At 40.9% G+C, this 15475-nt stretch overlaps 1 protein-coding gene across 17 annotated transcripts in view; it reads left to right on the forward strand.

Annotated features, from left to right (window-relative positions):
• The window catches only part of LOC135260633 (zinc finger protein 660-like), a 44156-nt gene that overhangs the window by 20736 nt on the left and 7945 nt on the right, over positions 1 to 15475 (forward strand). For 3 of the 17 annotated variants that reach the window (XM_064346027.1, XM_064346028.1, XM_064346031.1), the window contains exons 3-6: positions 3641 to 4725; positions 5368 to 5453; positions 10744 to 10761; positions 12245 to 15008. The exons of 1 other annotated variant lie outside the window; for it this stretch is intronic. In XM_064346027.1, the coding sequence (XP_064202097.1) occupies positions 4455 to 4725; positions 5368 to 5453; positions 10744 to 10761; positions 12245 to 13642 (1773 nt within the window). In that variant the 5' untranslated portion in view covers positions 3641 to 4454 and the 3' untranslated portion in view covers positions 13643 to 15008. 13 more of the 17 variants (XM_064346029.1, XM_064346026.1, XM_064346030.1 and 10 more) reach the window with 13 other exon arrangements.

Raw genomic sequence — 15475 nt, forward strand, 5'->3', positions numbered from 1 at the left:
GTTATTCTGTACATTGTATTTCATAGATGACAGTGTGCTACACCAGCAATGTGGTGGTAGAATCAACCTTTTGTATGGTGGTCTACAAATACCGTAGTACATGCAATTACTCAATATTCACAGCTTCATGTGACTTTTAATATTAAAGCTGAACATGTTGTGCATTGTCATGTTCGGTTCATTCTGTCCTGCTCTGACTTCTCAGTCTGCACAGCTAAATGCTATCAATACTATACTGCTAAATGTTATTTTATTTAATTGGCATTCAGTTATTGCCAACTGCTCGGGGTAAATTGGGAATAATTCCTTGGCTGCTCTGTTACAGTCTGCAAACAACGAAAAGATGAAGCCTGAACCTGTTCTTATCAAGGAGGAGCGACTGGACGAAGGCTTGTGTTACAGAGACCCACAGCCCACACCTGGAGGAGAGGAACAGGTAACACAGCCCACACCTGCAACAGAGGAACAGGTAACGCAGTCCACACCTGTAGAAGATGGGAAGAAACCGGACACAGAGCCCACACCTGCAGGAGACCCAGAGGAGCTGAGTGAGCAGCACAGGTGTGAACACGGTGATGAGGAGCTCAGTGGACTGGAGTTTGTCATGAAGCCCGAGCAGGTAGCCCAGAGACTCAATCAGACAGGATGTGAACACAGTGCAGGAAGACTCAACAATCTGGGCTCAGAGTATGTAATGTATGAGAGAGAAAGTCAGCTGTGGACTTCCTTTACCCAAAGGTACAGTAACATAGAGACTGATTATCCAGTTTGTTCTAACACCACAGCACAGTGCTCACAGAGTCTTCCAATTCACACACAGCTACAACTTGCTCCTGCCACCTTGGAAGTCTCTGGAAACACACTGTCCTCTTTTGGGCCTTCATATGTTGAGGAGTTCGATAAGATGAGTGAGAAGCCGTCTGTTTGCAGGGAGGAGCTCAGATCAGAGGCCATTCACACACAGCAGGGTCAGTACAGAGAGAGACTTGTGCACACAGTGGAGAGAGAGAATCAGACATTACTGCCACAGCAGCAGCAACATGGACCCTCAGTAAAACATATGAGAGGCAGCGAGAGCCCAGCCCAGCCACACTCAGGCTCTCAATATGAGACCGGCTCTACTCTGAGTACCAGTGTTTTCAGTGCTGGGAAGAAGGGCAAGACTGATGGACGAGCTCGCTTTAGAAAGAAACCGTTCGTTTGCATATATTGCGGAAAGAGTTTTGATTGCTCTAGTAGTCTCACCTCACATCACCGAATTCACACAGGGGAGAAACCGTTCAGCTGTACACAGTGTGGGAGGTGTTTTAATCGCAAAAGCAATCTTGCGCAACATGAGAGGATTCACAGCGGATTTAAACCAATTGGTTGCACGCTGTGTGGAAAGAGATTTGCTCGAGGTCGTGACCTTAGGGCACACCACAGAAGTCATCACCTTGAGCAAGGTACTTAACCTGTATTGCTTCAGTATATATCCTGCTGTATAAATGGATGCAATGTAAATGCTATGTTGTGTAAAGTCGCCCAAGTCGCTCTGGATAAGAGTGTCTGCTAAATGCCTGTAATTTAATGTAAGGACCGCAACCATACTGCTATAACTAGTGTGAGAATTAATTTTATTTAAAGCACCTTCAAACTCATCTGATTTCACTGTCGAATGAAATGGTGTGCATTAATAATCTTGATATTGGCTCTTTGTGCTTTGTGCTGAAGTTTGAGTTAAAAAAAAAAAATTGTGCTCACAATGTTCATGAAGTCACGTGATAATGCATGAAGCTTGAGTGCTGCGCTTCAGATGGCTTTAATAAAATAAAAACGTTTCAGTTAAAGTGTAAAGTGTAGTTTTGGCCTCTTTTTTTTATTTTAGCCGATCATCTGCACACGCTCACCCTGAAGAAACGAGGCAGCAACGGTAGAATTCACCGTAACCCTGTCGTACTTGCAACCTTGTTAATATGCTGTAGTTTTGACTCGCGTTGGATTGTGAAATAAAATGTTCCAAGTGGTTTACATATACGATCCAGCAACCACAGATTTTGCGGGAACCTTGGAGGTGTTGTAGCTCACTACTAGTTACAAGTCTGCTTGTCCTACACAAAGACCAATGGTGCACTTTATCACGAGGATGATGCGAAGTTCGGACTGGCCAATGTGGAGCAACAGCTGAATGGTTCTGCTGATTTTTCCTGGAAATTGTCATGACCCACACGATCACTGAGAATTTTAAAAGATTTTCTTGGAAAACTTTACAGTAGGTCAAATATTAATATCCATATTTTTTTAATATGCATCGGTCACTATTATTGGCATTTTTGGTTCACTTGAAATGAATTTAATGCATGAACACAAATCGTACGCACGCAGCAGTAAGCCATTGGTTATCAATTTTTTTGGGGGGATTTCTTACTAAGTACTTACGGTAAATTATTACGTCATCAACCTGCGAAAATATTGTCTTTGTGACAGACTATTTTAGCTTCACCTAAAGCTAAGCTTCTAACGTCTCGCCTAGCAAAGCCAGCCACGGACCCTGGTTGAGTTACATTTTTCATCTAAGTAGCTACACAAGCAGAATTGCTGTTTTATTAAGGCACTGAAGCGGTGGAGCTAAATCGTTTGATAAAATGACGAATTATGCTCATTTTCAAACACAGATAACTTCCATAATGGAGATCATGACAAAGTCAGCGATAGCAGAAATGACCAAACTTTTTGACAACAGTTCGTCAGTTTTGTGTTGGAAAATATCTAGGAGTTTACATGAGAATCAAGCGCTGAAAAAGAAACTACAGTTGTTTCAGCATGAGCTGAGAACGGCGCGAGAACTGAACGAGGGAATAGCAGGAGCTCGTGAGAGTCCTGTCAACACTCGATCTGTTGGAGTTCAAGTTCTCGGTGAATACGAGGATTTATTGTTATGTAAAATTTATATTTGTGATGGCATCTGCTTTTGAAATATTGACATGGAAAAAGCATGATGTGGCTTATTTCATGTAATTTGGGAAAATATATTGCGTATATTGTTTCATCTTAAGTCGTGCTTCTTTAAAATTTGCCATTTAAAATTTAGGCCAAATGTCACATTACAGTTATTTAGCATGCTCTCTTACCCAGAACCCATAACAATACCGGAGAAACATAAGTGCATTCATTCCATTACTATTAGCAATAATGCCAGAGTTGGCCAACAAGACCAGCGAGTAAAGCTGCAACATCACTACAGCACTTGAGCAAGTTAACCATGGCAACCAAGAATCAAAGTACCAGTCGTAAATATACACTACATCCATAAAAAATTCTAAGATGAGAAACATAAAACCATAACCTGATGAACTATAACATCCATTAAACAAATGTAATGAATGTGATTATTGTAAATTTCTTACATAAATCAATTACGTGCATTTAACCATCCTGTCCTTCCAGTGGAAGAGCCGTACGGAGAGAGAGGCTTTGGGCAGGGGTGGAGCTTCAGTCTGAGGAGATACGGAGAACCTGCAGGTGTGGAACAGGGAGACACACCTTTACAGTCATTTCTCACTGGGAGCCAGACAATCAGAAATCATACTCTGCAAATTTACTATGCATTATTACCAACTGCTGGGGTAAATTCAGAATAATTCCTTTGTTCCTGTTACAGTCTGCAGACATGGAGGAGATCAGGCCTGAACCAGTTCTTATCAAGGAGGAGATCCTGGAGTACGGCTTGTGTTACAGAGACCCATAGCCCACACCTGGAGCAGAGGAACAGGTAACACAGCCCACACCTGCAACAGAGGAACAGGTAACACAGCCCACACCTGTAGAAGATGGGAAGAAACCGGACACAGAGCCCACACCTGCAGGAGACCCAGAGGAGCTGAGTGAGCAGCACAGGTGTGAACACGGTGATGAGGAGCTCAGTGAATTGGAGTCTGTGGTGAAGGCAGAGCAAGAGGAAGAGCATGTAGCCCAGAGACTCAGTCAGACAGGATGTGAACACAGTGCAGGAAGACTCAACAATCTGGACTCTGAGTATGTAATGTATGAGAGAGACAGTCAGCTGTGGACTTCCGTTACTCAAGAGATCAGTGACATAGAGACTGATGATCCAGTTTATTCTAACGCCACAGAACAGTGCTTACAGAATCTGTCTATACACACATAGGTACAACATGCTCCTGCCACCATAGAAGTCTCTGGAAACACACTGTCCTCTTTTGAACGTGAGCCAGCCCTTATCGTCCAACGGTCTTTATCATTTGTGTTGGCAATTTTCCTCAGTGTTTACGGTAAATGTTTACGTCATCAACCTGCGGAAATGAATGTTCCTGCCGACAACTATGCTTGCAAGCATCCCAGCTTCAGCTAGCATAGTCAGCCACGGCTCATAATCGATAAATCTCAGTAGCTACAAAAATTATAAATGCTGTTTTATTCGAGCTTTATAAGGTGGTATAAAACCATTCGGTAAAATGACTAATTATCTTCATTTTCAAACACAGATAACCACTATTATGGAAATGATGACAAAGACAGCGATAGCAGAAATTACTAAACTTTTTAACGACAGTTCCTCAGTTTTATGTTTGAAAGTATCTAGGACTTTACATGAGAATGAAGCGCTGAAGAAGAAACTACAGTTGTTGCAGCATGAGCTGAGGTCCGCGCGAGGACAGAAAGAGGAAATAAAATCAGCGCGTGCGAGTCCTGTCAACACTCGATCTGTTGGAGTTGAAGTTCTCGGTGAGTATGAGGATTTATTGTTATGAAATGGTATTAGTGAATGTATTTGCTTTTGAAATATTGGCACGCAGAAAACATGATGTGGTTTCTTTCCTTCGTTTAATTTGGGAAAATATATTGTGTACAACGGGGCTGTTTAATCTTAAGCAGCTCTTCCTAAACATTTGGCATTTAAAATTAAGGACAAATGTCACATTACAGTCATTTAGCGGGCTCTCTTATCCAGAACCCCTAACAATATTGCAGAAACAGAAATGCATTAACTCGATTAATGTAAACAATAGAGCCAGACCTGGCCAGAAACATTCCCAGACCAGCGAGTACAGCTGCAACATCACTACAGCACTAGTGCAAGTTAACCATGGTAACCAAGAATTAGAGTAGCAGTTGTTAATACAAAATACATGCATGACAAGTTCTACGAAGAGAAGCATAAACCTAAAACAGTAATCATAACCTAAATGAATGCAAAGGGAGTGGGTGCTTTGGGGTGGGGTTGGGAGGGGAGCACCGAGGCTGTCTGCCTGACTAATTCCCTAAAAACTTGGTCCATTAAAGACGTATAATACATGTGATTATTGTACATTTTTTGTTATTTCTCATATAAATCAATTACTTGCATTCAACCATTCTGTCATGCAGTGGAAGAGCCGTGCACAGAGAGAATCTTTGGGCAGGGGTGGAGCTTCAGTCTGAGGAGAGATGGAGAACCTGCAGGTGTGGAACAGGTAGGCACACCTTTACAGTCATTTTTCACTGGGAACCAGGCCAGTACTTTACTATTATTAAAAGTTTACTTTTATTTTTTTTAGGTTATTCTATCCATTTGATTTTATAGATGACTGTGTGCTACACCAGTGATGTGATGGTAGAATAAACATTTGTACAAATACCATAATACAAGCATTACTCAATATTCACAGCTTCATGTGACTTTTAATATTAATGCTGAATATTGAATTATCATGCAACTACTGGCTTGTCTGTTACAGTCTGCAAACATGGAGGTCAGGACTGAACCAGTTCTAATCAAGCAGGAGAGACTGGAAGAGGACTTGTGCTACAGTGACCCACAGCCCACACCTGGAGCAGAGGAACTGGTAACACAGCCCACACCTGCAACAGAGGAACAGGTAACACAGCCCACACCTGCAACAGACGAACAGATAGAAGATGGGAAGAAACTGGACACAGAGCCCACACCTGCAGGAGACCCAGAGGAGCTGAGTGAGCAGCACAGGTGTGAACACGGTGATGAGGAGCTCAGTGGACTGGAGTTTGTGGTGAAGGCAGAGCAAGAGGAAGAGCATGTAGCCCAGAGACTCAGTCAGACAGGATGTGAACACAGAGCAGGAAGACTCAACATTGTGGGCTCTGAGTATGTAATGTATGAGAGAGACAGTCAGCTGTGGACTTCCTTTACACAAGAGGACAGTGATATAGAGACTGATGATCCCGTTTGTTCTAACACTACAGAGCAGTGCTCACAGAATCTGTCAATTCACATGCAGCTACAACATGCTCCTGCCACCATGGAAGTCTCTGGAAACACACTGTCCTCTATTGGGGCTTCATATGTTGAGGAGTTTGATAAGATGAGTGAGAAGCCGTCTGTTTGCAGTGAGGAGCTCAGATCAGAGGCCATTCACACACAGCAGGGTCAGTACAGAGAGAGACTTGTGCACACAGTGGAGAGAGAGAATCAGACATTACTGCCCCAGCAGCAGCAACATGGACCCTCAGTAAAACACATGAGAGGCAGCGAGAGCCCAGCCCAGCTACACTCAGGCTCTCAGTATGAGACCGGCTCTACTCTGAGTACCAGTGTTTTCAGTGCTGGGAAGAAAGGCAAGACTATAAAGAAGTCTGGCACGAGAGCGAAACTGTTCAGTTGTACACACTGTGAAAAGACTTTTGAACACTGCAGTCAACTTGGAATACATCAGAGAAGCCACACGGGGGAGAAACCGTACAGCTGTACTCACTGTGGAAAGCGATTCAGCCTGAGATGTAATCTTATCACGCATAAGCGAACTCACACTGGTGAGAAACCGTTCTGCTGCGCACATTGCGGGATGTGCTTTGCCCAGCAGTCTAGTCTCACGACGCACCAGCGAATTCATACGGGAGAAAAACCGTTTGTTTGCAGCCAGTGTGGGAAGAGTTTTGCTCAGTCAGGTAGCCTTAAAACACACCAGAGAGTTCACAGTAGAAACTGACCAATCCAGTCTGGGGGAGGATGATTGCCATGTAGATGATGTTTTAAAAAAAAAATTAAAAAAAATTTTAATGGCAGATTAATCAAACTGCTATATGGAACAGGCTGTGTGGCGTAGTCCATAAGTATTTGGACAGCGGGGTCATTTTTGTTGTTTTGATTCTGTACTTCAGCACATTTGGTTTGTTATGAAACCACGTCAGCTTTAATTTGAAGGCATTTGTATACACATTGGCTGAACCTTATGGAGGAATATTTAGGAAAAAATTTAATAAATGCATCTATAAATGAAATGTGAGCATAAATAATTAAATGTGGCACGAAATGTACGTATTTATTTATTTATTTATTTATTTCAATGCCGCTACGTGCGACATGAAATAAGGCTTGAAATTAAAACAGTCACTTTTATTTATTTCAATGACGCTACGTACGGCATGAAATAAGGCTTGAAATTAAAACCGTCACTTTTATTTATTTTAGTGACGCTACGTGCGACATTAAATAAGGATTGAAATTAAAACCGTCCTTTTCACCCATCAAAGTTCGGAGGGCGGGCTCTAGCGAGTACACAAAACACAGAAGGCTTAGTGATAGGTTCAGTATTTCTGAGAGACCCGCCTCTAGTGGCTGCAGTCTACAGCAATCCAGCGAAGAGCGGTAGAATTCCAGTGCCGACAAATATGCTTGCAAGCGTCCCAGCCTCAGCTAGCACAGTCAGCCACGGCATATATTAGATAAATCTCAGCAGCTACGAAAACTATAAACGCTGTTTTATTAAGGTCTTTATAAGGTGGTATAAAATCATTCGGTAAAATGACGAATTATCTTAATTTTCAAACACAAATAACCACTATTATGGAAATCATGACAAAGACAGCGATAGCAGAAATCATCAAACTTTTTGACGACAGTTCCTCAGTTTTATGTTTGAAAGTATCTAGGACTTTACATGAGAATGAAGCGTTGAAGAAGAAACTACAGCTGTTGCAGCATGAGCTGAGGACGGCGCGAGGACAGAAAGAGGAAATAAAATCAGCGCGTGAAAGTCCTGTCAACACTCGATCTGTTGGAGTTCAAGTTCTCGGTGAATATGAGGATTTATTGTTATGAAATGGTATTTGTGAATGTATTTGCTTTTGAAATATTGGCACACAGAAAACATGATGTGATTTCTTTCCTTCGTGTAATTTGGGAAAATATATTATGTACAACGTGGCTGCTTTATCTTAAGCAGCTCTTCCTAAACATTTGGCATTTAAAATTAAGGACTAATGTCACGTTACACTAATTTAGTGGGCTCTCTTACAAAAAACCCCTAACAATATTGCAGAAACAGAAATGCATTAACTCGATTAATATAAACAATAGAGCCAGACCTGACCAACAACATTCCCGGACCAGCGAGTAAAGCTGCAACATCACTACAGCACTAGTGCAAGTTAACCATGGTAACCAAGAATCAAAGTAGCAGTCGTAAATAGACTACATCCATAACAAGTTTTACGAAGAGAAGAATAAATCTAAAACAGTAATCGTAACCTAAATCAATGCAAAGGGAGTGGGTGCTTTGGGGTGGGGTTGGGAGGGGAGCACTGAGGCTGTCTGCCTGACTAATTCCCTAAAAGCTTGGTCCATAAAAGACACATAATACATGTGATTATTGTACATTTTTGTTATTTCTCATATAAATCAATTACTTCCATTCAATCATCCTGTCATGCAGTGGAAGAGCAGTGCAGAGAGAATCCTTGGGCAGGGGTGGAGCTTCAGTCTGAGGAGAGATGGAGAACCTGCAGGTGTGGAATAGGTAGGCACACCTTTACAGTCATTTCTCACTGGGAACCAGTCCAGCACATCAGATATCATACTGTCCAAATTATTACTATTATGTAAATGTTACACCTCCGGATGGATTTGATTCAATTTTGGATTCAAAGTCCAATCACCAATCTGTAGAAAACAATTTCACGAGGGAAAAGATACCACAGCAGCAAGCTCTTCAGAAAAGTTAGACTTAATTTGCACAGGTGCACAAAGCCGGGTCAATTCCGCCGAATTGAACCTCGATTGTCAGTTTTACATTCATTTTATACACAAATGTACCCCACAACTCCCCTTAACACATTTCTAAAAAATACCAGCCATCTGTCCTTCTTGGCACCACAATGATTTTAATTTCCTGCTCTTGGGTTGGCCTGACATTCTTGGCACCACAATGATTTTCTTTTCTTAGGTGATAAAGTTATTGTGGAATGTTACCCCAACTTTCCCTTAAACAAATATTAGTCTTCATTCTGTAATGTTTCTTTAAGCATACAAGTTACAGGATTTATAGCCTCCTGTACTTTTCTATATATATTCAGTTTACATAAGGGTCACTGTAAAAATGTTAGTCTTCTAGTACTTCAATAGCGTTGTGTTAGTTTTGGAAAAATATTCGCCTTCTAGCATTTTTACCTGGTCATAACGTTGTGTTAGTTTTCTGCTGAGTAAGTATGGTTTTTTAAAAGCCTTCTGCGTTTGCTTTTTTTCTACAGTGGATACTGTGGTTTCTTGTGTTTCCATAAGCTTAGGTGCAACTACTGATATAGGTTTATTGGATTACATATTGATTATATGAGTGTATAGTTATACATGTGATGTATTTTTATCATGAAGCATCGAGCGTTTGGAGGAAACAGTTTGATCAACATTGATGGGAATACCCTAACTTTAACATGTGACGTCATCTCAATCATGGGGAGTCTCAAAATTTTCCTACAACCTCACTAAGACAGAGGCACGTTTAAAGTGTTTTAAAATTAAATAGAGAACTGAGATCGCTAAAATGAGCTAGCATACATGTTAACATTAGTATTTCCATGGCTCTGGATACTGCCTCATAGTTAGCTAACCAAGCTAGCTGTAGTTAAGTAACAAGAATTATGTGAAAGTAGAAATATAAACCCACAGTAGGTTGAGCATAAAATGTAATTACCATAAAAATACTGAATATACATGCATAACATGTAGAAAATAAAAATAGTTTCAACGATAACTAATGATGAAGTTAGCGTTAGCCACATTAGCCGTTACCATGGATACGTTTACTGCCTTCACTTGACGGGAGGAAAGCTAGCCTAGCTAACTTTCCCTCTATGTTTAAATAGTAATGATTGTGACTTTTACATTTGATATAACGCATACAAACTAAACAAACATTTTAAAAATGGACATACAATGGGTGTTTGATAGGGAGTGCTACTTTACAAACCTGGTATTATATGGAAAGAAAGAAGGAGACTTTAAAACTTCTGCTGCTGTTAAAAGCTCTTTATCAGGAATGAAGAGAAAACAGGGGAAGTCCCACATAACATTGCCCACTCTCCTGCAACAGCTTCCCCTTGAGGCCATTACAAAACTCTCAATAACTCCAGCAGAGTGCTTGGAGGACTCCAATTCCAATAGGAATGAAGCAGTTAAATATAAATACATAAGAAAGTTCACCATATGTACCAATAGGAATAATAACCATTTAAAAAATAATTTTTAAATATCATCATTTCTACCACTAGTGTCTATGAAGCCACTCGTGGGTGTCATACAAAGTTTTAATTTTTAGATGTTGTTGTGTCCATTAGATTTTATAGATGACAGTGTGCTACACCAGCGATGTGGTGGTAGAATAAACATTTGTACGGTGGTCTACAAATACCATAATACAAGCATTACTCAATATTCACAGCTTCTAAAAAGTGACTTTTAATATTAAAGCTGAATATTGAAGTATCATGCAACGGCTGGCTCATCTGTTCCAGTTTGCAAAAATGGAGAAGGTCAGGACTAAATATCTACGGTATAATGTTTACGTCATCAACCTGCGAAAATGAATGTTCCTGCCGACAACTATGCTTGCAAGCATCCCAGCCTCAGCTAGCATAGTCAGCCACGGCTCATAATCGATAAATCTCAGTAGCTACAAAAACTATAAATGCTGTTTTATTAAGGTCTTTATAAGGTTGTATAAAACCATTCGGTAAAATGACGAATTATCTTCATTTTCAAACACAGATAACCACTATTATGGAAACCATGACAAAGACAGCGATAGCAGAAATTACTAAACTTTTTAACGACAGTTCCTCAGTTTTATGTTTGAAAGTATCTACGACTTTACATGAGAATGAAGCGCTGAAGAAGAAACTACAGTTGTTGCAGCATGAGCTGAGGTCGGCGCGAGGACAGAAAGAGGAAATAAAATCAGCGCGTGCGAGTCCTGTCAACACTCGATCTGTTGGAGTTGAAGTTCTCGGTGAATATGAGGATTTATTGTTATGAAATGGTATTAGTGAATGTATTTGCTTTTGAAATATTGGCACGCAGAAAACGTGATGTGGTTTATTTCCTTCGTGTAATTTGGGAAAATATATTGTGTACAACGATGCTGTTTAATCTTAAGCAGCTCTTCCTAAACATTTGGCATTTAAAATTAAGGACAAATGTCACAGTACAGTCATTTAGCGGGCTCTCTTATCCAGAACCCCTAGCAATATTGCAGAAACAGAAATGCATTAACTCGATTAATGTAAACAATGGTGCCAGACCTGGCCAACAACATTCCCGGACCAGCGAGTAAAGCTGCAACATCACTACAGCACTAGTGCAAGTTAACCATGGTAACCAAGAATTAGAGTAGCAGTTGTAAATACAAACTACATGCATGACAAGTTCTACGAAGAGAAGCATAAACCTAAAACCTAAAAGTAATCATAACCTGAATGAATGCAAAGGGAGTGGGTGCTTTGGGGTGGGGTTGGGAGGGGAGCACCAAGGCTGTCTGCCTGACTAATTCCCTAAAAACTTGGTCCATAAAAGACACATAATACATGTGATTATTGTACATTTTTTGTTATTTCTCATATAAATCAATTACTTGCATTCAACCATTCTGTCATGCAGTGGAAGAGCTGTGCACAGAGAGAATCTTTGGGCAGGGGTGGAGCTTCAGTCTGAGGAGAGACGGAGAACCTGCAGGTGTGGAACAGGTCGGCACACCTTTACAGTCATTTTTCACTGGGAACCAGGCCAGTACTTTACTATTATGAAAAGTTTACTTTTTTTTAGGTTATTCTATCCATTTGATTTTATAGATGACTGTGTGCTACACCAGTGATGTGGTGGTAGAATAAACATTTGTACAAATACCATAATACAAGCATTACTCAATATTCACAGCTTCATGTGACTTTTAATATTAATGCTGAATATTGAATTATCATGCAACTACTGGCTTGTCTGTTACAGTCTGCAAACATGGAGGTCAGGACTGAACCAGTTCTAATCAAGCAGGAGAGACTGGAAGAGGACTTGTGCTACAGTGACCCACAGCCCACACCTGCAACAGAGGAACAAATAGAAGATGGGAAGAAACTGGACACAGAGCCAACACCTGCAGGAGACCCAGAGGAGCTGAGTGAGCAGCACAGGTGTGAACACGGTGATGAGGAGCTCAGTGGACTGGAGTTTGTGGTGAAGGCAGAGCAAGAGGAAGAGCATGTAGCCCAGACACTCAATCAGACAGGATGTGAACACAGAGCAGGAAGACTCAACAATCTGGGCTCAGAGTATGTAATGTATGAGAGAGAGAGTCAGCTGTGGACTTCCTTTACCCAAAGGTACAGTAATATAGAGACTGATTATCCAGTTTGTTCTAACACCATAGCACAGTGCTCACAGAGTCTTCCAATTCACACACAGCTACAAATTTCTCCTGCCACCTTGGAAGTCTCTGGAAACACACTGTCCTCTTTTGGGGCTTCATATGTTGAGGAGTTTGATAAGATGAGTGAGAAGCCGTCTGTTTGCAGCGAGGAGCTCAGATCAGAGGCCATTCACACACAGCAGGGTCAGTACAGAGAGAGACTTGTGCACACAGTGGAGAGAGAGAATCAGACATTACTGCACCAGCAGCAGCAACAAGGACCCTCAGTAAAATACATGAGAGGCAGCGAGAGCCCATCCCAGCTACACTCGGGCTCTCAGTATGAGACCGGCTCTACTCTGAGTACCAGTGCTTTCAGTGCTGGGAAGAAAGGCAAGACTATAAAGAAGTCTGGCACGAGAGCAAAACTGTTCAGTTGTACACACTGTGGAAAGACTTTTGAATTCTGCAGTCAACTTAAATTACATCAGAGAAGCCACACAGGGGAGAAACCGTACAGCTGTACTCACTGTGGAAAGCGATTCAGTCTGCAGTGTGGTCTTGACACTCATCAGCGAATTCACACTGGGGAGAAGCCGTTCTGCTGCACACATTGCGGGATGCGCTTTGCCCAGCAGTCTAGTCTCATAACGCACCAGCGAATTCATACGGGAGAAAAACCGTTTGTTTGCGCACATTGCGGGATGTTTTTCTCCCGGCAGTATAGTCTCACGAAGCACCAGCGAATTCATACGGGAGAAAAACCGTTTGTTTGCGTACTTTGCGGAATGTTCTTTACCCAGCGGTCTAGTCTCATGACGCACCAGCGAATTCATACGGGAGAAAAACCGTTCTGCTGCGCACATTGCGGGATATGCTTTGCCCAGCAGTCTAGTCTCAGGACGCACCAGCGAATTCATACGGGAGAAAAACCGTTTGTTTGCAGCCAGTGTGGGAAGAGTTTTGCTCACAGAAGTAGCCTTAAAACACACCAGAGAGTTCACAGTAGAAACTGACCATTCTGGGGGAGGATGATTGCCGTGTAGATTATGTTTTTTTTTTGTTTTTGTTTATTTTTAAATGGAAGATTAATCAAACTGCTATATGGAACAGGCTGTGTGGCGTAGTCCATAAGTATTTGGACAGCGCGGTAATTTTTGTTGTTTTGATTCTGTACTTCAGCGCATTTGGTTTGATATGAAACCACATTAACTTTAATTTGAAGGCATTTACATCCACATTGGCTGAACCTAGTAAAAAACACTAATCAAATACTAATCACACTACTGCCAAAAACTTCAGCAGATAACACTAACCAAAAACTAATCATACACTACTGCCAAAATACAGCAGAGAACAATAATCCAAAACTAACAAAACGCTATTGCCAAATAAAAGTGCTAGAAGACTAATATTTTACAGTGACCCCTATGTAACCTGAATACAAATGGAAAATTACAGGAGGCTATAACTCTGTAACTTGTATGCTTAATGGAAAATTACAGAATAAAGACTAATATTTGTTAAAGGGAAAGTTGGGGTAACATTCCACAATAACGTTATCACCTAAGAACAGAAAATCATTGTGGTGGCAAGAAGGTCAGGTCGACCCAAGAGCAGGAAATCAAAATCATTGTGGTGACAAGAAGGCTGGTATTTTTTAGAAATGTGTTAAGGGGAGTTGTGGGGTACATTTGTGTATAAAATGAATGTAAAACTGACAATCGGGGTTCAATTCGGCGGAATTGATCCGGCTTTGTGCACCTGTGCAAATAAAGTCTAACTTTTCTGAAGAGCTTGCTGCTGTGGTGTCTTTTCCCTCGTGAAATTGTTTTATACAAATTAATGATTGGACTTTGAATTCTGTCGGTTCCTAGACACGACACTGTATAAAAAAAGGGTTGCAGTTCTTACACAGTTCACCCAATTAAAGATAACATTCAGCACTTTAACCTCATATGCATTGTTTTGTTTTCAAGTCCAATGTGCTGGAGTACAGGCCCAAAACAACAAAAAAGTTTGTCACTGTCCAAATACAGACTGGACTCATATCTGTTCCTGCTGAAGCGAAGTTAAAGATGAACTGAAGAGAACTTTCAGTATTCACAGTGATGTTCCTTTGACAAAGGAGAGCTGTCCGAACTCTCTAGTGTGGGATTGTCTGTCGGTTACGAGATCCAGTTCATCTTAAAACTGTGTAGTATTAACCCCAACTAACCCCAGGTGTCATTATAAGTAGTATCTGGCCTCAGTACAGTGTAATTTCATTTTATAGTTTTCTTGTGAGGTTTAAAAAAAAAATTCATGTTTCAATTCTGTGGATAATGCTGCATTTTCAGGAATATTATGTATTTTTAATATATACAGCATTTAATCTAGGTACACTGTCTTCTGTGATTTGAGTTTTGTTTGTTATTTGTTTGTTTTTGTTTTTTTGCTGATGCCTTTATTTGTTGAGCATTTTTGCCCTGTATGGATTATTCCAGAAACCTTATATAAATACACGAATAGCCTAACATTATTTTCATAATACCCATCCACTCTGTCCGGTAGCACTGTCGCCTCACAGCAAGAAGGTCCCGGGTTCTAATCCAGAATTCTGATAGAGCTGCTAACACTGAGTGAGTAAAAAACTCTAGAGCACAACACAATGGTTATTCTGTATAATCACAAAGTGCAGTGCTTGGCTAGACATGATTGGTAGTAATTACATCTGTCTTTTCTATTCAAAAATGAAAAGATTTTACAAGATTTTACAGCATTCCTGTGATATTCTGTTGCTCATGTTTTCCAGTTTTCGATTCAAACCAAATTGTCTTCTAGAGTGAGGTTAAAGCCAGCATTCAATA

Source organism: Anguilla rostrata, chromosome 8 (genome assembly GCF_018555375.3).
Source record: "Anguilla rostrata isolate EN2019 chromosome 8, ASM1855537v3, whole genome shotgun sequence".
Classification (NCBI taxonomy): domain Eukaryota; kingdom Metazoa; phylum Chordata; class Actinopteri; order Anguilliformes; family Anguillidae; genus Anguilla; species Anguilla rostrata.